The sequence below is a fragment of the Antedon bifida genome, chromosome 1 (assembly GCF_963402885.1).
Source record: "Antedon bifida chromosome 1, ecAntBifi1.1, whole genome shotgun sequence".
In the NCBI taxonomy this organism is placed as follows: Eukaryota; Metazoa; Echinodermata; class Crinoidea; order Comatulida; family Antedonidae; genus Antedon; species Antedon bifida.
The window spans coordinates 1,144,817-1,171,277 of NC_136226.1; the positions used below are offsets into that span (position 1 = coordinate 1,144,817).

The window sequence follows — 26,461 nt, forward strand, 5'->3', positions numbered from 1 at the left end:
AATTGATAATTATTTGATTAATATGTTTAATTAATAACTATTAAAATCAGTGAACTTTAACAGTAAACAAGTTTACCTTACTACTGAAAAATAAAAAAGGAAGTTTTATAATAATAATAGCAACATTTATATAGCGGAGCTATTTCGTTAAGATCAGAGCGCCTTGTTACAAATTATCTAGACTCTGGACAAGAAATAGGCTAACCAAATAAAACAACAAAGAGGATTCAAACCCCACCACACTGTTGCTCTGGAAAGTACAGTATTCACAAGAGCCCTAGTGGTGTTTGGCATCTCTGCGCACCTACAACCTACTATCTATCGGAAATAAATCATTTCTACAGTGCAAATGGCTACGATGTACAGTACTTTCTGAAAACTGGAAACTCTCCCAATGTACAGTACTTTCTGAAAACTGGAAACTCTCCCAAAACCAGACTTTTCTCAAGGCCAAAAGGTTCCAAAGTCTTTCTTACCAAAAAAAGCCGGAATACAAGACTTTCTGGAAAACCAAACATAATAGAGTGTCTGGTATTGTCTGGTATTATGTTCAGATAACTAATAGATATATTTTTGTACACACATCATTGGATGCAGTTTGTAGTGGATTGGCCTACATATGGATTATTTTGCATAAATATTAGTTTTGGGGCTGGGATTATATTTACATTAGAGTGCTATCCATGAATTACTGAACATACTTTGTTAAGATGGTTGTAAATTGGATTGATTGAACCTGGCCTTATTGACCATCATAGAATGATATCAAGTGAAATCCAAATACCATCACGTCACAGGATGTCAAAATTAGATGTAATTGAGAAGGGGGCCACCGCTTGGCATTCACAATTAGAAACCCCTATTCTGTAATTAAAACCAAAGTAGATCATAAGCATGTATACTAAAAGGAGATATAATGGACTTAACATCTCAAAATGGTAACAAAGTAAATGTCTAAGTACCAATAATGTCTAAATAAGATCAAATAAGTATTAAGTAGTGTTTTCAAATAAGATGCTATATTTGGACAATTTTGCATGAATTTAAGATTTTACGATCTATATTTCTTCATTGGTATTCAAAATATCTTCTAAATGGATTTCTTTAAACTGATTTATGGAGTTTCCACGTAGCATATCTATCATATATAAAAACAAGAAACTTTCATAAAACATTCATTTAATTTTAATAATAATAAACGTCACTATTAATTCATATCTAGAATGTATAACTAATTGAATGAGTGATACTGAATTATTTACTGAAAATGTTTTTGAAAATATTCTTTTCACGTTTTGATTAAAAATTTTTCATTTTGTCATCATGTCAGTTTTCACACGACATTGGTGCTTTTCTTTTTATTTAAATTTACATCTGGATTAATATCAGTTCTAATATATTAGTGAATAAATATATCAAATAGTTTCATTACAATATTCTATATAGATGTAGAAATAAATTAAGGTATCTCCTTTCAATCAGGTAGTATATCAAGGCCTGATTTAAGCTATAAATCCAGCATGATTAACACACAATATACAGTATTTAGACATATAGACACCAGCCTAGCAATTAAATTTTATCCAAACAGAACTGAAAGGGTCAAGCAATAGCAAATATTGAAACTGAACAAATTAAACGACAACGATTTGCTAAAACATGAAGGCTTCACGGTCAGTTTGCCCACGTTGTTTAATATTTGTTAAAAGGGCTCTCATTAAGTATGATCATTCATCTCTTGCTCATTAATAATTTCAACAAAGAGTAAACCATATTAGTTATTACTCTACTACAGTAGATAACTAAAGAAGATAACTTTATAAAGATAATGATAGAAAGATGTATACTGCAAAAAAACTAAAGGGGCATTCACAGTAGCTTACTAGGACGAGAACGATCAAAGATTAATAGATAAATGTGCATTTTTCCTACATAAAACAAAAGAAATCTAAAGAGTTTCCATCATTTTTTCATGGCATAAAGTGAATGAATGAATAAAACTATTTGTTGTTTACCGAAATTACTAAGGAATTTCAATTAAATTTTTAAAAAGGTGGATGTTTCCAAGCCAATTAATCTCTGTATATTCACAATTAAATTATTAGAAAGGATGCTGATGATAATTTGGTATACAATTTATCTGCTAAACATTTATATTATAATTACTTTTAATTGAATGTTTTAAAAACTCCTTTATTACAAATTTATAAAGGAATAAAAACCAAATAGCTTTGAACTTGTCACCAGGACGAGTTAGGTGATCCGTGCAAATGCAACTTATGTGCCCGGTTAAAATATGCGCAGACAATCAGGTGGGTGTATGTGTGTATGCTATCGTATGACTTGAAGTTTATGTGTAATGCTGAATTGGAAATCGCAATTATTTGTCCAGAAATCTTAGTTAATAATATATCAATATATATATCTGAAAACCAATACTATGTAATGTTATGTGATTCCTATTTTAAAATAATCGTCATTTAAATCGTGCAATTTGAGATTTAAGATGGAAATTGGAAGTACTTATACTCAACTGAACTAAGCTGTGTAGACATAAACCATTAAAGTATAAATTTGTAGATATAGACATAATATATTTCTCCTGTCCATTTCATGATATTGAAAACACAGCACTTGTGTAAAACAGCTATTAGGAAAATTACAAAAATCCTAAGAAATGGTGAGTTGACTTGAAATAAAGCGCAACTTAGCCATGGGGCTCATATTCTAAATTACTGGTATTTGTATCTGGGTTAACAAACTTTAATCAGGCTAATCATGTTCCTATACTTATTAACCAAATTATTAAATGCATCAATAATTTATTAGGCCTACTTGATTGAATCAACTGATGGTTCACTTTTTCTCATTAACTAATTTCTTGATCTTCATCCAAACATTTTTCTTTTTTAAATAGTATGCACAATTATCATATATCTCATGCATCATTAATATCAATATATAATGTATATTATTATACATATATATAATGTATATTATTATACATAATAACGTATTTCATTAATTATATTGTCAACTGTATGATGTGAATTTAATTGGATTACCTCAATTCTAGGAATCAACGTTATTAAAATTCATCTAACCTTTTTTAATATAATTAAGTTAGTATTATTTAAAGAGTGGCTATAAATCAAGACTCAAACATGAGTGGTCTAATGGTAGAGCATATTAAACAGCAGAATCCTGGTTCAAAGCTTTATTGAAACAAAATATTTCTGCATCTTCTCCTTACAAATTTAATGTTTATGGCTTTAAAGTTATTATAGCAATGATATGTTATTTAAGTACATTAATTGTATTTCTCATACATATAATCAACTAATTGATAACATTATGTTGCAGTGATCTAGCACATTAATTACAGATATGCTAATCAGATTGTTTACATTTACCGTTGTGTTCTAAGAGGCTTAATGAGGTTCGTTGCAACAAAAGCAGGTTCTACAGGTAATTTACTAACCAAATCAGATCCAGTTATAAAAGTATTATTATCATTATCAAGCCTGTTTCACACAGACCTAAAAACTGTGACCGAAATGAGTTCATTACTTACCTCCTCACTTATTGGGTATGGACAGGACCTATATTTCCTTCGGTCAACCTTCTCTGACCGTAGGTATGTGGCAGAAGGCGGATCCATCCGTCCGACCACTGAATACGGCCGCTGTCTCGTCGCCATCATCTGTACTAGTAGTTTCACCAATATATTCACTGACTGTATTGTCAAAATCTATTCTGCACAGCTTTGTTTTCACAGTGCTATCAAAACACTAAACCCAGTGATACAATTATGCATAGGGATAATGATGACTATAAACTGAACAATACTGAATATAGTTCTACCATATTGATGTCAATAGTAATATTCAATGCATTCAGTTAACGATAACGAGATGTTTTTATGAACTAGAATCATATACATGCTGAAAAGGTACCTTGTTCACAATTTTGTAATCACAGTTGCACTTTGCCCTTTCAATTATTGTTGATGATTGCATAACATTCCAATATCGACAAGAAAATTCAAATATATCCAGGGACTAGAAATCGATGGAAAATCTACGCACATATTCAGCTACCACTTGAATAATCTTAAATTGAAAATTTCTTGCAATACACACAGCTATAAGCTAAAATCTTGACCACATATCCAAGTAGTTGTTATGTAGATGACGACAAAGTGTACTGATTACACTAGAGCTGATTATACACACGATCAATTGGCGTACATCTTTCATTGGCTAACTCCATTCACTCATGGGGTAATTAACTCGCACAGTTTGGGGTCTATAGCAGTGTCAAGATGAAGGTAAAGTATTCATTGTGTACAATTGAATACAAGTAAACTACCTATTATATTAAAAGAATAGCTACTAACACTTTCTGTTAGGCCACTCAAAGCAGGCAGTAGATGTGCATTTTTGTTATAATTAGGTTGCTTATGCTAGATTTTCTCCTGCACAACACAGCTGCTTACATGCAGGCAAATTTAAAGCTGATTGAAAATCAGATTGCGATATTGAGGGCCTTGAGAACGGAAATTGTAGATTCATAAACATTCTTTGTTTCTATGCAACAAAAGGCTTGTATTTCACCCTCCAGCAACATCATGTACTTGAAAAATAAAAATTACTATGTACAGAATAACATTAATTTACATTTTAAAGGGCTTATAAATAAGGATATTTTCTGTATAGTACATGAGCTATCATTACAGATTTATAACTCTCCAAGGTTGAGAAATATTATATTATGCTAATAATTTTTTTTAGAAATAATAAATTGAAAATAAGAAATGCATTTAATCTTATTTAAATTCCTATTAAAACCGTTTAAATTCTTTATTGAATAAGAACCAAATGTTCTAAACACACAAACAACCAAAAACTCAATTAGTACCAAATTCAACAAACTTGATATTATTTTTGACAAATTCCCAATGAATTTGATAATATTTACATAACTGAGAAGCAATCAAGAAAAAGGGAGTTCCAAGGCCTTGTAGCAAAAGAAAACATTTTTCCCTCTGTTACCCAATAAAAGCAAACTCTTATTATTAAACTGGAATAACTTTGAGGTATCAGTAACGAAAACTGCAATATATCCCGTAAAGAGGTCTTTCATATTTAACCAAGCGTGACCAATTGAACAATTCAAGCATCTATTTCTTCGCACATGCTTATATATGTTTGTTAAGTTCTTAGTGCAAACTGTTGAATATTTGTCACCTGTTTTGTGTTACAGTTTATAATAATTTGGTATAAAATGGACAATTGACTATACTTCGCAATCAATACGATCAGACGTGTTCTGATTTTTAAAAAGCATTGTTCAATTGCAATTTTTTTCTATTTCACCTGTTTAAAAACTACTTCACCGTGAACCAATCGATATAACCAGACGCCTTTCCACAATCAAAAGAAATTCTGATTCTAATATCGAATAAGAACATTTATTAAATGTTCTTCGATATTAGATTCAACATTTTTATAATAGAAAATAATTAAAAATTTAAAAGCGCAGTTCAATTAAAATGGCTAAAAGAGAAAGAAAAGTGCTCATAATGTAAGATCAAAGCTACCAAAGTTCTATTCCTAAAAATGCATTTCTGGGTAATAATTAAATTGGGGACCACAACTGGTTGAGAATAGCAAAATAGAGGAGTAATTGGAGAGCTTTGGAGGTGGGTGGGATATGTCGTGAAGTGGACTGCTAAATCCTGAAGAAAACTAATTAAATTGAGGGCAGTAGACAATCCACTTTATGGCATTAATCAGCACGCAATCATAACCAAAATATGTAATAAACCCTTTCAACCTGAAGGTCATGTCTCTGTCTCGAAATAATGATCTTTGATCTTCATAAAGATATACATCAATTAAATAATCAAATAATTGGGATTTTCAAACAATGAAAATCACACAAAAACAAACTTTGACCAGGATAGGGATTATAAAATCCCGTAAATATATTTGATAAATACTTTTTGATTACTTACTGTTCATTACCTTGATTCTTATCTACCTAAATTACTAATCACGTTGCAAAATTTACAAAAAATATTTAGTAGGTACAGTACATTCACCTTTGAGCGAACAATTATAAAAGATATTAAAAGTGAAGGGCTTTGATCATATCAAGGCAACAAAGGTATCCAAATGAGTATGAGAGTTCAGATCACACTAGGACTTACGCCAGTTGCAAGTATGATATCATTCAGATCAGGTTAAATGTGTTTTTATTCATACTTAACACTTTGTGAACATAGCTAAAAAAATGTTTTTAATTAATTGTTTAACAGAGTGTTATGTTCAAAAAACCTCAATAAGGTTGAAAATATAAAAGAATGTTAAAACACTGTAGACTTACTGATAAAAATAAATAAGATAATAATTTATGTGAAATCAATAAAACTAAAATCGATAGAAGACCACATGAAAAAAAAAAATCACAGATGATAAAAAATAGTGGGTCTACCGTATATATATATCTGATAATAAAATATTAGTCACCCTATTAAACCAATATTTGGTTTATAAAACATTCATGTTGCAACGTAGGGCAATAACTGATTAGTTACCTAATCTATGTTATCTTTTTCATGTTGTTTGATCATTAACAATCAAGGTATGTAGTATCTAGAAAATGCTTTGCGGCAGACAACCTCCCAAGATAATTATTATCATTTCAAGAGGCTATTAACAATCAATACCATTGACTCACAATATGTGTATAAATTTGTTAACCTTTTATTTTCCTATACAAAGATATAGGTACACTGTTATATAGTCAACTCCCTCAATACCGGACAACTTTGGGCTGACAAATGTCTGGTTTTCCGGAAAGTCTGGTATTTCGGTATTGGGAGAGTTTCTTTTTTTCAGAGAGTCCAGTATTGGGAGAATCGACTGTATTAAAAATGGTAACACAAAACCTGAGTGCCAATGTAGTACTTGTGTTGTTTGAAAATTGAAGCTGTGGAAAAAAAACTATTTTGGCTGGGATATTTAGGATGTGTTTTCTCACTCAAACCTGTTCAGAACAACTGTAAACTTGCAGCAGACATTTCAACATCAATTTCATGTTCACCTTGTTGTGTTCATGACAATAAAGATTTATCTTATCTTATCTTAAGTTGAACACTTCTTCTAATACATCCAACAATATTACTAGATAGAGGGCTCACTTCTTTTAAAAAGTTGCATTACAGAGGGCAGCAGACATCAATGTATATTTGTCAGAAATACAAAATCAACTGGCTATTCTCTATTGTTTCTTTTGTAAAATAAGTAGAATTAAATATTGACTTACATTGGTATGAACTTGAGACGTTAGATTACCAACTTTGTCTTGAGAACGTTCTAGCTCATGTTTCAGTCGGCGCATTTCATACAAAGATCTCTCTTCAGGCTGCAAACGAAAAATAATTGATTGCTAAATAAATTCTTTTAAGTTAATGTTTTTACTGTTTTGTTACATAATCCAAGAAATCAATTGCAATTCATTTTAGTTTTCAATTATTGAACAACGTGACAAATATCAATAATTGTTTCCGTTCCATAGATTTTAATAAGAACCAAATAAAGAATAAAGTGGTCAATATTTTAACACCTTATGTATTGAAAATATCATGTACTACTTTATCTGTGGTGCATTACTAAAGGCATATGCTTATCGCTTGAAGGTATGGGCTTTACACAGGGGAATCTTATACTATAGGCTGGGGTTGCTCACAGCGATCCTATTATTTGGATGGGCTTTTACACTGGCTTATACACTGGGGTGGGCTTAAACACATAGTCCTTCAAATTTTAGGGAACAAATATTTTAAATTTGCCTTTATAATATAAAGAACTACAAAATAAATTTCTGCTTATTTACTATCACTATAGTCTCACTGAAAATAACCAAATGTATCTTACGGTATAAATTGAAGATGATGATGAAAGTGACATGGCTGATCCTGATGGGTTTGACGGGTCTTTGAATGACCCAACGCTCATTGTTTGCCGTTGGCGGTCTTCGAGTGACATGACGCCATTCCGAAGTCTTAAGCCTAGACCACTTGATGTACTGATGCTGCTGGAACGGCCTATTGATGATCCCCTGAAAGAATACAATTGCAAAATAAAATTTAGATTCCAAATTATACTTTTATTCAATACAGTAGAATTTTTTGGACCCAACATAGTGTTCCCTTATTAGGGATTTCATCAAGAAGTGTCCCATTAATAGGGGTGTTGCATACTGTAGTATAATTCTGTTTTACTACAATACATAATATAATACCACTTTGTTTCATTTAAAATGACCATCCTATATATCATTATAAAAGATTTTGTACCAATTTTTAATACTATACCTCTTTATTATAATGTATATATAATATTTAACTAATTAAAAGTCTCCGTATAAATAATGAAAATGGTATAAAATTGTTGTAATTACTTACATGCCTAATTGTCCGTATGGATAGTGAGATGACGGCATAGCAGGCTGTGAGACCGTAGAACCAGTAGGAGATGCTGGTGGATCAGTAACATTAACCAAACTATTAGATCGGTTCCAGACAGATTCATCAAGTTCTTTCAGAGTCAATGGCCTGGAGAGCATCTTTTCAGAGAGGGTCGATCTTATACTGTTACTACGAGTTAGTGGAGACATACCAGATGATGTTAAGCCATACCGTTCACTGGTGGCCTTACTCATCAATGAGAGGTTTGAACTGTTTGATTCTAGCGACTCAATACTACCAGACTCGTGAGTTTGTTGGAATGCTGGTGCGGGGCTTAGCACACCGTTTCGTAGCATGAGATTCATTTGTCCTCCTTGGGCCTGCAGCTTCTTGGCAGCTTGTCCACGTATCGGTAGCGTACTGCTAGAGTACGGAGAAGATGTATACGCAGTTCCCGGTAGATGCTGGCCACGGTGCATTCCTGCTCGCATGTGCATCTCATTAATAGGGTCAATGTACTTATCAGACATGTTCAACGACGCAAATGGATTGGATATGATGGTGTCCTCTTCACGTTGGTTGTTCATTCCTGCACCACGTCCGCCTTCTGAACCACCTTTTCCGCCGCGACCAAATAAGGTCAGGATCGATGGAGCGCGTTTAGAATTCTTAAGCATAGCTTCAGAATCAGATGCAACTGTTTGGCTACTTGAATACTTTGCATCTTCAAATTCTTTCTGATCTTTAGTAACGTACTGAGCAGAATGACTTCTTGGAACATTTTTATCCGGGCTTTTGATGGTTGTTTGAATTTTCTGGTTCCCGACAGCACTTATGGAAAGAGTGACTGGTCCTGCAGGGCTTGCTACCAGCCTAGCTCTGGTATCAGATTTGGTTGAAGCATTGTTGGAAGTATTAACAGGTGATAGTACAGGTATATGTCCATTTGACTTCTCTGTCTTTGTGTTCCCTGTTGGTGCATTTGGTTTGGTGAAACTCTTTGATTGTGAATTTGGGCTGGTAATCTTTGCTTTCATGGCACTTGTACTCTTGGCATCTGCTTCTCTAATTGCACTCTGGTCTTGTTTTGAAATATTAGCAAGACGACTTCCAATACTATTACTTGTCGTTAACGAACCATTTTTCCTGCCATAACCAAAACTTTGACCTTTGCCTGCATGTTGTCTCATGGCTATTTGAGATCGTTTCTCACTTGAGCTCTTTCCATCTTCAAACTTATCAGTGAGTGATTTAATACGTTGAGGTTTCGTTCCATTCGCATCACTTAACTTTCCTCCGCCACTTCGCCGAACACCAGAGTTCTTTGTTGAACTTCTCATTATTCTACCACTTTCATCCAACGTAAAGTCTTCGGAATCACCAGATTCAGACGGTGACCTTGCTCGGTGGAGACGACCTTCCGGTTTGCGCCATACGTTTCCACTATCAGAACGATTCTTGATGACGGTGCTATCTTCGTCTTTCTCGTTGTTATTGACTTCTTTGCGACGAGCTGCTAAAGCGGATTTCAAGCCAGATTCTTTACCGTCACTTCGTGATCTTCGATGAGTTGGAGAGGAAAAGAAGTTCTCGTCTGTACTGATGTCGGCGATTGTATCACTTATTCCACTGCTGATGGAACTGCTGTCCTCAATACTGCAAGAATAAATGAAATAAATTGGTTAAAATACCATAGTGTTAATTTGAATTACGAAAAATAATTAATAGCCAAAAGGTTGTATTGTCGCTGACTGTAATCAGCTAGAAGGTAATAGATAATTCATACACAAACTGTTGAAATAATAACCATACAAGTACCTATTGAAGAGATTGTTGTTAGTGATCTGTAAATAATTTATTGTTTTTAAATAAACAAATTAGGTAAAGAATATAACAATATTGCTGATACACTTTAATAACAATCACAATGTCAATTATGTAGGAATTTATCTCAAATGCCGGTATGAGTAGGTTCGCAATTTTTTTTAAATATACCTGCTAAAAGAACACATTATAAAGTGCAGCGAACAGGTTAACTAAAGCAAGCCTATCTGTAAATACCACACTAATGTATGTGAAATGTACAACTATAACAGGTAATGTATTCACATCAAAGAAAACCAGGTGCTCCTGTTTCAGTAAAACAACAAATAAAAACGCAAACAAAAAAATCAACGAATAAACAGACAAAATGCAAACATTATTATACTGAAAACAACACACTACAAACAGTGGATTGTAAGAATGCGTCTTAGTTACAGTGAGTGGAACAATTTTGATTGTTATTAGGATAAGTAAATGAAAAAAACAAACATGTAAATATAACCTAAGGTTAGGCTTTCTTTTGTCATATTGACTGACAGGGCATGAGTGGCAGTATAAAGAAAGTCTGCGCAAGAAAAAGAGGATTTATGCAATCTTACTAACGGATGACCTGATGTTGAACCGAAAAACAGATTAAGAGGAAAATTACTTAAAGATGTGGACATCATAAAAAGAAATTATTAATATATTTTACTTAGAAAATAATTTTGTCTAGTTAGTTTTAAGAATCATTAAACATTACCATATGTACGATAACTGTTAACGATAGTTATTTAAAAAAATCTTTAAATTGATCTTTCATTAACTTTGTTAATTTAAGAATTAATGTGTATTTTTTTTTTAGAATACCCTAGTAAATCTTCTTTTTTTCTTGAACTTTGACAATTTGAATCATTTTCTCTAGAGTAAATCTGACATTAGATAATTTATGGCATGTGGTTTCTAAAATGAAAACTTGAATTAATATACTATCAACAACAACTGAAAACCAGACAAATCTCTTTTGTGTAGGTGTTAGTTGTGGTGAAATAAAGATTATCAAAACTGAATTTGAAACATTGAAGAAATGAAAATATTTATTTATTAAACACATCAGCTACAAATACACTGGTTGGTACAATTACGCAGTTTTAATTTTCTATCAATCTTATTTGTAACAAAAACAAAATTGCACCAACTAATATATTTGACCTTTGACATACCCAACTGGGAATAAAATAATTTGATGTGCTGATATGAGCCTTTACTTTATTCCCATTTAACATTACATTACTATAATTGCTTCATGATGAGAATATGAATATGAAATTTCTTTCTTTTTCCAGTTTAATGTCAACTTCATTCTAGTCTCATTAACATGATCATGGTCTGATGGCCAGTTATAGCCAATCAACAAAGTTTATGATTATAAATTTTGAAAAATAATTAAAGGTCAACTAATCACTTGCTAGTAACAGAATAACAAATTTTAAACAAAATGAAGAATAAAGAATACCATTTTAAGCAAATAGAATAAAACATGAAATTTATAAAAAATTACAGTTTTAATTTTCTGATGTTTCTGTTTATCTTTCGATCGATAACATTGTGACGACAGTACTGGAACTTTAGTACTATAGTATCACTATACTTCTATAAAAAAAAGTTATTAGCTTGAAAAAAAAAAGCTAATAACTGATTTACTAGGTTTCCTATCAATAATCCGCTACTGTCTAATGTTGTAGTAAAACAACATGAATTATCTAAAGTGTTAATGTAGCCTACTTACTATATATACATCAATTAAACTTGCTATATCCCCATGGTTACATCATACACTACAAATAAAGCATCTTGTAATTCTTTCAACACCAAGCAATTAAAATACTCTGATGACAGAAGTACAAAATGATGCTGTGGCTTTCCTAGGAAACTGACCTCTTTGACCTTAAAGTAGTCCCACCACAGACCAATCAAATGGGCAGACTATAGGTCACCGGGTCATGTTCTAACATTAATGAGTAGCAGTATGGTACTGATAAACAAAAACAGACAATGTAATGTATCTAGATGAGCAATACACAAGTTGGAAATATAAGATGATGATATATTCTGTTACTGGTCTCCTGCAGACTCAGCATTCACCAGGGAATATAATATATTCTACTTTGTATTTGTATACCAATACAACTAACAAACAGTGTTGTTGTTCACTTCTAGGAAACTAATTTATAATCATGTATACACAAAGAAAATGATGGAGAAATTATCAATAAATATACACTGAATATAGGAAGAATACTTGTACAGACAGTTAAAGGTACTACTACATACTGTACTATAAACTGTATGGTGATTGTCGAGAAATTCAATTAACTTAAATTTAAAAAATACATTTTAATTTCGTAATCTAGTAGTACTGCACAACTGTTTTAATTTTTCTATAAAATAATTTTATACATTCCTAATCTCTGACCTACAAAAATCAATAATACATTACAAATGCCAATTAAAATATTTACCTCATACCACTTTCTCCAATAGTTGATTAAAATGAAATACAGTGTAACGTTCCCATAAAATAAATTCAATGCTTCTTGTGGTCATCGATACACTCAATTAAAATAAGTTATTTAATGCTTTGATTTTTACATAACAGCTTTCTACTGTTGCCTTTGCGACACTTTATACTAGTAATGAAGCTGAAGGAAATTATTACGACACACAATCAAGAATAAAAGATTAGCCACCAGCCTATAGGCAGTGTTCTTTGTGTGGTATTATAAGCAAAGTAGTGCTATAATACATCAATGTCCCTTTAATTATATGTGTAGACTAAAAATATAAATTAAAGGGGCAATGCAATATCATAAATATCATAGCTATTATATTACGGTACTAAATTGCTTACAGTCATGGTGAATTAAAAGTAAAATGCAATTTGTAAATATTGGTTGGGCCGGATTTTTTATCACAGATTTCCTCATCTTAACCATTAAAAAATGAATCTATACTATGGATGTTAAAAATATCATGACTTTAAATTAGAAACTACACTTTATTATCATATTATATACAATAGTTTACAGGCACACTGCGCCCACATTCTCACAACAATCAATCTTTGTCCTATGACGTTCACATAATAGCTATAATTGTTTGTGAAACTTTGTAATATTGTACAATACCGTTGAGGAATGACAATCCTTTTGTGATCATTCTGTGACTCTCAATGGATTAACCTTCAATATTTTTATGAACAATTTTACAATCTCTCGCTTGCTTGTGACCATAACCTATTAACTTGCATAAAATACAGCCGCCTTTTATTTGCCATTGTTTATAACCAGTTTAATTTTAAAATAAAAGAAGGTGAACTTGTTCTGTTTTTTGTTTAACAGAAGAAACTAATCTTATGAATTGTAGTGTTGAATGCATCCTGGACAATAAACAGTTGTAGATCAAACTCAATATTTTGTCTTACAGTACTAGTTGTTATTTATTTAGTTATTTACTGCTACTCGACTGTACAGTACCTAGAGTATATCAATAGGGATGTCCCCTGAATAAGCATTATTTCCCCTGTTATGGTAGTGTGTCCCCTTAATAGGGCTGTTCAAAAGGAGGAGCTCTAATGTATATTGTAATTACCAATATTATGTTAATCAATTAATTACGACTACTGTATTCATTTCTAAGGGTAATGCAAAATGTAGGCAGATAGATTGTGAATGAATGCGTACACAGTATCAGCGGGAGGTGTTATTCTGCACACTTGAACTTCTTTAGGCTATACACATCTTAAACATCAAATTTCAATTAAGGTAATGGGTCAATTGAGGTCAAATCAGAGGGTTCAAATCTACAAAACATCGTTTAATATCTTTGTCAATATGTACTACACAAAAACACAAAATATGGATTTCAAAACTGTTGTACACACAGTTATAATAGGAGACATCATAGGGAGTTTCCGGTCAGAAAAAATAAAGATTATATAAGCATTATTTACATTCTATTTAAAGTGTAGCATAACAATTTTTGTTTGTTTTTTGAAGTAGCAAAAATATTTATAATTTAGATTTAATGGCACTAAATGCCCCTGACCGTTACATGACCCTTGAATATCGTTTTCATAATGACTATATATTTGTACAGTAAACTACTATTAATCGATTTTTTTAAATAAATTTCGTATTCTATTGTTAAACTTTTCATAATTTTTATTTTTGCATATATTTTTCTCTATTGTTGGCTTAAGTGATTATACTTGATCACACGAAGCTCTTTGAAATATTGAAATAAACGATCATTTGCTACCGGGAAATTTTATTATAAATAATAAACAATTAAAAACAATGCCCTTATATTGAAGCTCGGTTACTCTATTGTCACAGTATTTGAAAAGTTGTTAAATCAACTAACTTTTACAAATAATATAACAGAAATAAGAACATCTTGAGACTGATGAAACACATGAAAAAGAGCATTCGAGTCTGATGATGAAAATGAACTCCTTTTGTGTCGTGAGGAATACACGACAAATTCAACCAACCAAGAATATTCAACCAAGAATACAAAGCAATAGCGGCTTCAGATGTCATAAAAAGACTACTTACCAGTACTTAAAAAATCAGTTTTCTAAAACTAGAACACATTATTCCCATTGTCTAAATGCAGTAATCCTATACTCCTTTGTAATTGGTCACATTAAGAAATCTAGTGTAATGCACATGTTATACTTGCAACGTCCACTCACAAAATGGCAACCAATGCAGACAATAACAACAACGCCGACTGTTGTAGATTTTTATTTTATTGTTCAAGTGATATTCTTTGTGGTTAAGGTTGATTGAAGATATATCTAAAATGTTCTCACGCTTTCATTTTAGGATTTTATATTCATCCAAATAGACATCTGATAAAATGCTCTGATAAATGATAAAAGATCTAAATACTGATCTGATCTCGATTGATTCATGCATATCAGAAGATCTTTACTATACCATTAACTTTCCATTCAAAATAATACATATGTTCATTTTAAAAACTTTAATGGCTCTCAACCACTGACTACTGAGCAATCACAAATGCCACACTGTTTGAATGCAATATACTAAATATATGAATGGCTTATTATCATGAGTGATTGAGCATTCAGGGGTGATACACGAAGTTCAGTGTAAAACTAACTCACTAGAGATATCTGTAATCGTTTGGCGACGAGAGTCTTCAGTATTTTTAATGACACAAAAGTGCAACATAATTTAACCTTTTTTTGCTCAAATGATGTTAATAGTTCTAATAGTACCATATTATCATAAATGTGTTACAATTTGCATGAAATATTGATGAGTCAGACATCAAAGAATATGAAACGAAAGGATAATTTCTCTGAAAACTAAATTATTTGATTAATAATTTGTCAGTATTTATGTCAACATATTGCTTTTCGTTTCTGGTAACATGTTGGAAGGGGGAAAAGGTTGTTCAGCTGTTATATTTGTTAGTGGTCCTAGACATGTAATTCCCTTCTTAAACTATATCTGTGTTTGGTTCAGTTGCTTTCTCGTATAAAGTTTACTGTGAATGATACTACAGTGGTAGACCCAGATTGAAATGAACCTACAAAAGTACAATTGCCACACACGGTTGTCAGAGCAGGTAGACAGAAACACCTGCAGCAAATCACCTGAGCACACCTACAGGCAACATTCTATTTACTATAATCCGACATACAGTAAATTGAATGTTCAACTCATTCTCAATGAATAATACTAATCTCCAAATACTTTACTCGTATATAAGATGTTAAACTTTCATTTGGTTCATCATGGAATTATTGCAATACTATTTTTATGAGTTCTACTGATTAGCTCTATAAACAATGAAAGTATGATAAGTTCATAATAATTTATACCATATTTGTAATCCATAAGTAAATTTCTATATGACTAAATACTAAGAATTGTTCAGCGCTTAGAGCCCTGAATTTTGCGCTATAAAAATTGAACATTATTATTGTTATTAAGAATGATTTTTCATCTATAGCTGCACCCCTTTTATTGATATCACTAATACAAGTCATTGATTCAGAAGGAGGAGTTTGAAGGAGGGAGGAGGAGGGGAACCACATCATCCAATTCTTCTTCGTAAACACTATTTACCATTCTGAAAATGAAATATTGGTATTTCAACCAATAAGTAAGCCACTGAACTTATACAAATCAACATACTAGTACAATAATTGATTAGCTAGCAATTAAGGCAAGAAATACAAGTACACATGAGTGAAGCAATTTAAAAGGACACCTTCTAAACAAAAACCCAATATTAATTAACAAGCAAGAAAGAATAATAATGTTCACAATAGTATTACTGTAGCTATTTTGCATTAATTAAACATCTTAAGTAGCTTTGTGTTGTTAAGACAATGTTTTAAACAAAGTTTGTTGTATTTAAGGAAAATTAATTATAAAAGATTATCAGTGTACATCCATGGAGAAATATAGAACGTTCCTATCCAGGGGACACTAGACTACACTCACTAAGAGGAATCTTGATTATCAGTGTACATCCATGGAGAAATATAGAACGTTCCTATCCAGGGGACACTAGACTACACTCACTAAGAGGAATCTTGATTATCAGTGTACATCCATGGAGAAATATAGAACGTTCCTATCCAGGGGACACTAGACTACACTCACTAAGAGGAATCTTGATTATCAGTGTACATCCATGGAGAAATATAGAACGTTCCTATCCAGGGGACACTAGACTACACTCACTAAGAGGAATCTTGATTATCAGTGTACATCCATGGAGAAATATAGAACGTTCCTATCCAGGGGACACTAGACTACACTCACTAAGAGGAATCTTGATTATCAGTGTACATCCATGGAGAAAAATAGAATGTTCCTATCCAGGGGACACTAAGACTACACTCACTAAGATGAGTCTTTCCAATGAAACGAAGGGGAAATGGGTTTTCTCATATTTAGATGACACGTACCCTATTCATTAAGGGGAGACTTACCCATGAAATGAACAAGGAAAAGTAGGTTTTAAGACAGCTAACTAATATTCTATCCACTTAGGTCCTGAGATAATGTCCCTTTAATTAGGTTTCTACTGTATAACTACTTAAAAGTCTATATCATTTCAAGAAATATATAGATAGTATTCATATCTAGAAATAGGCAAGTATAAAGAAGTGATTTTGTACTCTGCGTATTAATGACGAATGACAATTTGGAAACAAATTACATATTTTCCCAATGGAATCAGTGAATTTTCACAATAATTACTACTCTCCCATTTTTGCATAATTATAATAAATATAAATATTGGAATTTCATAGTTTATGACTTCAACATCTAGAACATAAACCATGATACAAGAAATAGTACACAGAAAAGGTAAACTGACCTAAATATTTTACAGATAAGAATTTATGAATTATCAAAACAATTTTAATTAAACTAATAATTAATCATAACAGATCTGAAAATAAAGTATATAAATAGTAGTATTCGCTTAAATATAAATTGAATAATACCACAAACTTGCGATGTGTAGGTCAAAACAAAATAAACGAAAGCTGGTGCATTGGCATATATCCAAATGTATAAGTGTAATTCCAAAACATTCTACGTACTTTACAGGTTCATTCGTACGTGATACCGCATTTCTTTCGTCCGTTCGCGCACCAAACAATGTTGACATTAATTTCTCCAGGTCATCCATCTTTTTATCAAACTCCTTCACTCTTGTTCGGAAACTTTCATCCATCTTGGTTGAGTATCCTCCACCAGACAGGACTGTTCAAATGGAATTCTCCTACCAAATATGAAACCTTACACGAGAAAATAATACTTAGACAAGCTGATCATTGCACATCATTATAGCATTCTTAACTGCAGCAGGTTGAGATATTACAGCATGGACGAACACTTGGTGTAAGCCAATCGATGGGACTAGTTTCTATAAATGCTTGCCTATGTTCACTTTCCGCTCAACAAAGAGGTTTTTTACTCAATTTGATTAACTCTACTTGAGAAAGCGCATGGTTCCAGGCTGTCTATATGAATACACATCACAAATTCATACTGTTTTCTTTGTGTGTTCTGCCTCCGGGATAAATACAGGCAGGTATGATAATCGTCTTGCTTACTAAAAGGTAGACTACTAAGCATTAAGATATGTACATCATTAAGAAACCACTAAATAATGTATGAATAATTTACATTCATACCGAACCATAACACCGTAACACTTTGCAAATTCCGACTCATTTACGCAGAATTAAGACGTTATGATTGGATGGTTTGTTTCGATCAAATTGTTTTCAATCATATAGCAGACAACCATAGATATTTCATCCCAATTAACTTTCAATCAAGGTAAATAAAATTATTAGGACAACGACCACCTTTAGGATGTGACACGATCACCTTCAAACTATTGATTCTACTTCATGTATGTAATATGATAATACTAATTCAATAGTTTAAAGCTCAGGTACAGGCATGAATTTTAAATATAATATTTGGTTAATTGTACATAAATCAAATATTTGTAACAGAAATCAAGACGAAAAAACATGAATTTCCCTTAAATATGGCCAAATACAAAATTTGGCAAAATTCTTCCATAAAAACCAGGAAGACTTTTTTTCAGTAGTTAGGTAGTTAACCTAATGTAATAACATGTCTGGTGACTCCCTAGAAGGTGAAAAAAGATGGTGGATATACGGTGGATAATTTTTGCTATAGCATGAAAATAAAAAGCTGAAGTTGAATAAAAATACCAGAAATGTAATATTCAAGTTATATTACCTATATTTAGTTATCTGATAAAATTTTTTACCACACCGTTTATTTTTCATAGCTTTTTAAAATGCCTCTCTATTTACAAAATTTGTGTACAAAAGAATAGAGATTTTACTGTGTAATTTGAACTATCCCCCCACTGATAAGAAAGTGCTTATTTTCAACAAGCTCGTGTAACACAAATAAAATCCCAAAAATTATGAAACATAGGGGAAACTATAGATCGATAATTATTGGAATGTATGATCAATAGAAATTTTTTGCCCGCACCTGGCCTTTAAGTTATAAATGTCACTAAAACTAATATTATTTATAATATTTATTAAGACTGTATTATTGATTACAGGACAACTACATTGAATGGTATTAAGTAAGAGACCACTCTGAAAAATCACTTCGTACACAATGTTTCAGTTTTGAATCTGCATTCTTGTCAAAACAGATTACATACAGGTAAACATTTCACTCATGTAAAAATAACTTCAAAACCATAGAAACTCATTGATTGACAGATGACAGGTGATAGACAGGAAATATTAAACCACAAGAATTTATCAAGGACCAGACACCTTCAGAAAATGATAAAACAATGGTATCCTACCAGCCAAGCTAATCTATCAAAAGCCTGACTCCAGAGGGTGTATACCAAGAAGATGATTGAAGACAAATTGTTGAGAGATGTGGACAGGCTAACATAAGATATTGAACATTTTATTCAGCATACAAAATACAGTATTCTCAAACTGTGTCCTACTGTAGTATGTTTCTATCATAGATACAGGATCACTTGTTTTCTTTAAATCATTTTTTTTTCTCTCCCGAGTCTAATACAGAGAATACTATCTCAATTATTAGTTTACTTCCTCTTGGAATCTTTTGTCTGGAACAAATTGCCGACACAAAATCCCTTGTATCCTGTGGTACCCCAACTGTTAGTCCAGATTAAATGTGATTTCTTTGTTTCCCCTATGATTTATTTCTCAATTGATAAAACTGAACAATTCTTCCTTAGTTCTTCTCTCTGATGAAACCACTCCAAGCACATGTCCCATAAGAATATCTTCTGACCACTCACTGATTGCAACATGAACCTCATCTGACGACCACTCAATCAAATGTCCTAAAGATCTTTTGACCAACTCAATCAAATCAAATGCATGTGCTTTAATCAATATTATTATTATTATTGATTTTTTCTATATTATTAATGTTTATGTAAATACACTTTACTTAATAAATTACAAATTAATAATTCCACTTGTTCAAAATCAATCTCAATTGTAAAAGTAAACAAAATAAACAAACATATCTTTTTTAATTCTGATACATTATCATATTATGTCAAAGTTTATAAATAGAATATGTTAATCAATCAATAAATCACCAGACTCCAGTGTGTGAGATGATAAGGACGATGGTATTCTCTCCTTTACACCAATATCCTTCATCTTACTTTACCTAAGTTCTTTCCTAACTAATATTAACCCTCACTATCCTCCTCTCAATTACAATGTTCTACTTCACTCACCTTTCTTTATTACAACTACCCAAATTTCTATCCTCTTTCTCAATCATATCGTCCAAAAAAATATCTAAAGCTTATTCCTCAAGAAACAACTTTGAAAGTAATGATCTAAGCTTGCTAAATTTGGAACAAAAGTGATGTGTGCTTCCAAAGCACACCAATTAGCAATACAATAGGGAGTTATAAAAACTCACTCTGCACCCTATAACCTGGCCTTCAAAAACACTTAAAACACTGTATAGAATTACACCTTAAACCTTTTATATAAATCTAATTAAAAAGTAGAAAACAATATTTTAGTTCCTTGAAGATGAAACAATTGACAACTTGTTCAACACAATACTTTTATTATTTCAGGTAAATAACTGTATTTTGTAAATTGAACATAAAATACATACATAAAAATAACAATACATGAATGTATATCAAATATTAGTAAAATAGTCCAAATAACTGTGTACCATATAGTATAGAAATCAATTCTTCAAAACTTATTTTTAATACTAAAAAAATTTACAATAAACCCTACATACCACCAACAGATTTCAGTCAATATTCTGTTAATATAATTCCATAGCTACTGCTATGCACCTGTTTCCAAAAAGACAAAATGTGGTGTTCCAATGTGCTTCCTGAGTTACCACAGACGGTTAATAAATCATCACATTCCCAGCTTAGGCCTAGGGATTGTGGGATAAAGTAGCAATGATGCTTCTGCTGTTACACTCAGCTTTCCACAGGATCATTATCTAGCTAAATCAACATATTCCCGGCTTAGGCCTAGGGATTGTAGGATAAAGTAGCAATGTTTGCTAGGATATTACAGGCTAATGTGCTATTCTAATGACTTCACCCATTAGTTATTTTTGATCTAGCAACATCTGGAAATCTTCATGTTAAAACACTTTCCAACCAATTGCAAATGAGTAAATAAAATACAAGGTCTTTTAATGGCTGCCTTTAATTAACCATTGTCTGTAGTTTTTTAGTCTTAACAGTCAGCCAATCAAATGCTGTGAATTCATTCAATAAACAAACTTAAAATCACTGTACAGTGTTGCCAATACAACTAAAATTCAACATCTGGGCTACATTTTTAATCCATTAAATTGCTCTTTTATGTAAATTACTTTATTTTAAAACAGGGTTGAAAGAGAGTGGATGTGAAAAATAACAATACAAACTTATGCCTTTGTCTACCTGTAAAGTTGGTTACTCATACAACATTACCAAAGGCACCACTAACCTACTTACTCCACGTAAACAAAAAAGTTGTTAATCGCCTATAACAAAATGAGGTAGTACTATATGATAAGTCTTGATGACTTACTTTATTCAAATGCTTGTAAATTTCTATCAAAGAGCTTTGAAATGGAACTTTTCCAGTTAATTTTACCGTTTCATTTTCTCAGCAAAGGAGAAAACAATTGTCAGGGCTATATCCGAATGGAGACGATCACCAATTTTTCTGTACATGGTCTTATAAAAGTAAAGACTATGTCTTATATTTATATCAGCTTCAGAGATAGAATTCTTTTGTAAGCCAATGCATAGAAGGTGCACTGTGTAGAGGTCAACATCCTAATCTGAGGGTTTTATCAATTTTATGTGACAAATTTTAAACATATGACATTTGGTATTTGAAATGAGTGACAGGCCTCACCTAAATACATGATATCAAGACTGAGTAAACAAACATACCAAACCTCTAAATAATCACATTGGAATGTTATCCTGAAATTGTGCCACATTGGAAATTAAGTAGGGCTTAAAGTTAAGTACAATGAAAAAAAGAAGAGGCTTGTAAGAAATCCAATACTGTACAATATATCTATCCATTACTATTAGCTAAAAGTAACAAAAACTTTTACTGTTTTAAGGAACTGTGACGAAATACAGATTGAAATGCACAATGCCGTTTGCTGGGTGGAGGGAGTGGAAGTAGAGAGGGAGAAAGATACTGTGGAAGAAAGACAACATGTCATCTACAGAAAGAAACACAAATTGAAGCTGAACAAATTTGCATAAATAGCAAAGAAAAAATATTTGTTTGCAAGAATTTGTGAAAAGGAGATTTTCATACTGGGAACGTACATAAAAAATTCAACAATTATGCCATTGTTTGATTGATAAAAATTATATTATAGAAATGTCAATAAACATTATACTGCAATAAATGACGATATTCAGCAGATTACATCTAGTATTATTTAGTAGACATCTGTGCTTAATTTCACAGGATGTTAACATGCTGGGGCCAGTTATCATAAGTGGGATCTCAGTACCAATCTTAGCACCAGAAGTTCAGTCTCCTGATCTCTATGGGGACTAACAAGGTACCCACCACAAAGTTCAATAATGAGCTTTGGTAAATGATCTGCAATATCTGTATACCTATTCTCAACATGAAAACCTAAAGTATGTTCACACAGAGTCTGGATTCTGGTCTGGTGGCCAGATAAAAAAATCTCTAAAATGGACTCAATCCCAATTCTTACAAAAGGTGCGTAGTTGAGTTTCTTCGAATCTGTTTTCCACTGAAAGGTGCAGTGTGACTGAGCTTTATTTCCAGAGAGTAGATACTGTATTTAAACAGGCTCAAATGAAAAATTTGATAATGTTGTTACAAAAGAAAAACTGATCAATATTAATGAATGTATATAACATCGTAATCTTATATAATGTTAAAATACATCACATTGATGTTAAGATACACATCACATTCATTGCGATGAACTTATGTTTCGGAATGTACAGTTGCGATGTTTTCATGTGAAGTCACAAGGTCATTACTGATACCATCGTACACTTAAGTACAGTCACTTAGGTATAATCTCAACAACTAGGCTCCATGTACGTGCTTTCCAACTTTATGTTTGTATGCATCTTTACAAGTAAACATGTTAAAGTGGGATGAACAGAAGGCCAAACACATTACTTATATAAACTTGGTTCACATGGGACTGGTATCCAGTAGATTAGTCAACAGACTGTAAAATTAATGTGAACCATTAAAATATACCTAGAAGGGCTAATTATAACATACAAGCATTTTAAGATAGTCTGATAATCAACAGGACCAATCAATACCATAGCATCTAATAATTATAGAACTCTTAAATACAGTGAGAATACAAAACATTCTTACAAGAAATCCTGCTGATGCGTTGCCAAGCAACCCTAAAGTCGTTCACCCTAACATCCCAGTGGGTCTAATACCAAAATGAAGAAATCGTTTACGTGAAATTACAAGTGGCACAAACCGAGGATACAAATAGGATACAAGCGTATTAAATACAGTTTGCATAAGAAGTAAATTAAATTCACTATTGAATTTAGCAGATATTATATCGCAGGGTGTGTGATCAGTTTACGCAGGAGTCAGCACTTACTATGATTCAATTTCAATGGACACTCACGATCACTGCTTACATGTTTGTACAAATTAATTCTACTGTATCATGTTGATTTTGGATGAATTCAGGTCGCCAACGTACTATGGATTTACTGTATATCACGAACCTAAAGTAACCAAGAGACATGTAGCAAATAATCCAAATGTCTTTGTCAAACAAAAACTTGACTTTGAACAATGAGTTTTTGTATACTTCATTCAATCTTTTTCATCAAAAAAAGTTCATAAGATATAGAGGGCAGTACACAAATCCCAATTGGTGTCTGAGAACCAATACTAACAAATTAATAAACAATAAATTTAAAAAAGTAATAATTTAATAACAACTACATTTAGGTAGTGGGATATTATTACTTTTAAAATATTAAATATTGTTTTATTTATTTATAAAATATTTTGAAGAAATAATTTTGAACAAACAAGCTCTTTTGCGACATTCCTATTCAGGGGATATCCCTAAAGGAACACCCTTATTTAGAGAACACTTTTGTATGTCCTAAAGGTGTCCCCTAGGTGTTCTACTCTACTGTATAGTAAACTATATAATCAGGTTCTATAAATAGAATGCCCTTTTCTGTCAAGATGATGTCATTATTATCACCAATAGCATGTGTTGAAATGTGTTGCACTTCCAAGTATTTCATATAGGAATGTCATTACATTAAAGTAAATACTCTCATCTACCAACTTCATCTGTCTTCAGTAGCTTTACAAACTATACAACAATCTCACCAGCATAGATGCTTAAATAGTAAGAATCAATTACAGCGTACTTAGCATAAATTCCCAGGTTGTTGGAAAAAATCTCTTTAAAATAATTGTCAAGAATTTATTGATCACGTTGTTGTTGAAAATGCAAGACAAGCATAATTTAAATTGTTCAATTATCTTATACATCTAAAAATTCTGTAGATAAATGGAACCTGATTTTTTACAAATCATATAAATATCTAATTTTCTAAATAGAATGATAATATTGATGGTGTTAAATGGTAAAGAAGTATGATAACCATAATAATGATAAAGACGACGATTATGATAATGATTGCAGTATGATGATGACATCACAACATTGTAATGAATTGTTACAATCATAAACATGACAATTATGATAAACTTAAGTCTATCCATCAATGTAATAACAATAGTACTTGGTCCTGAAGTAGGCCCACGGAGAAAATCTTTCAAGAACCCATCTCCCACTTAAACAATTATAAAACTAATGGAAGGCAGATGCAAACACATCACACTGTGGTACATAACATGTGCATGAGTGAATCTGTATGTCAAGCATGGCTCCAGAGAGCTTCAAACAAACAAATGAGCTAGCCTAGGCTCCTCAGGTCGAGCTCCCACTATGATAAGACCAGGCAAGGATGAGGTTAAACAAAGATATCAAAATTGTTCTAATAGGAGTGCACAGACTCCTGCCGTGTATTTTTTTCGACAATACGGAAAACAGACAGTGGAATCTTTGAATCATTAATAAATATCTGTGAAACATAAGATATCTTACAAAACGGTTCTTACAGGTTAAATAATACAGAGCGAAATCTGTATTAAAATACAGTATGCACTCTGTTTAGTGTTTTATGCTTTTAAAGAAAAATATCTATAAGTATGCAAGAAATACAGTATGCACTCTGTTTAGTGTTTGTATGCTTTAAAGGAAAAATATATATAGATATGCAAGAGGTTTATTAGCCATTTGAATGGCAATCTTTTTACTTTTCAAGTATATTTCACTTCTAGAAACGAACTACTCTTGATAGATTTGAATGAATCCATGTAGATATCTATACAAGTATATTTCATATCAAGTTATTCTAGAAAATAACATCTAATATATGCATCCTGATACATTATTACTAAAATGAAAAACCTATGTTAGAGATCCATTTGAGTACATTACTTCTCTCTCGTCCTACTCAAGCTAGAAGACTAAACTTTGATCAATTAACAAAAGTGGTTCATGCATGTAAAATCGGAAACATAAGCCATCTGCGGTAAACATTCATTTATAGAGTGGACGGCGGTTTAAGCCAGCTCATCCTAACTCAACCTTTCAAACTGTTGAACCAGAACTAACAACTAAAACAAGGTGATGATAAATGAAATAAACATTTCAATCCTTGCCTGGGAAAGTAACGCAACTCTAGAAAATGTTTCTGAGAAAACAGCCATTCTATAAAAAGATAAGATAAAAGGTTCTTTTTGACAAAGTTAATCCATTTTTTTATAAAAAAAGAAAAGTGTTGTTGAGATAGCTAATTATTTTAATTATACCAAACATACCAAATCCAAGTTAAAAAATAAAAGTTTGCCTGAATTGATTATACAAATTACCTGTAGAGTTTTCGCCTGCGAGAAACAATCCCCAGCATGTTTAGGAAACGTGAATGGGG

The 26,461-nt window shown here is 31.9% G+C and overlaps 1 protein-coding gene across 8 annotated transcripts in view; it reads right to left on the minus strand.

Annotated features, from left to right (window-relative positions):
• The window catches only part of LOC144836905 (neuron navigator 2-like), a 155,339-nt gene that overhangs the window by 35,729 nt on the left and 93,149 nt on the right, over positions 1 to 26,461 (minus strand). For all 8 annotated transcript variants that reach the window (XM_078691883.1, XM_078691859.1, XM_078691875.1 and 5 more), the window contains 3 exons: positions 8,474 to 10,132; positions 7,944 to 8,127; positions 7,333 to 7,431 (listed from right to left, as the gene is read on the minus strand). In XM_078691883.1, coding sequence (XP_078548009.1) covers positions 7,333 to 7,431; positions 7,944 to 8,127; positions 8,474 to 10,132 — 1,942 coding nt within the window. The remainder of the gene's footprint in view (positions 1 to 7,332; positions 7,432 to 7,943; positions 8,128 to 8,473; positions 10,133 to 26,461) is intronic.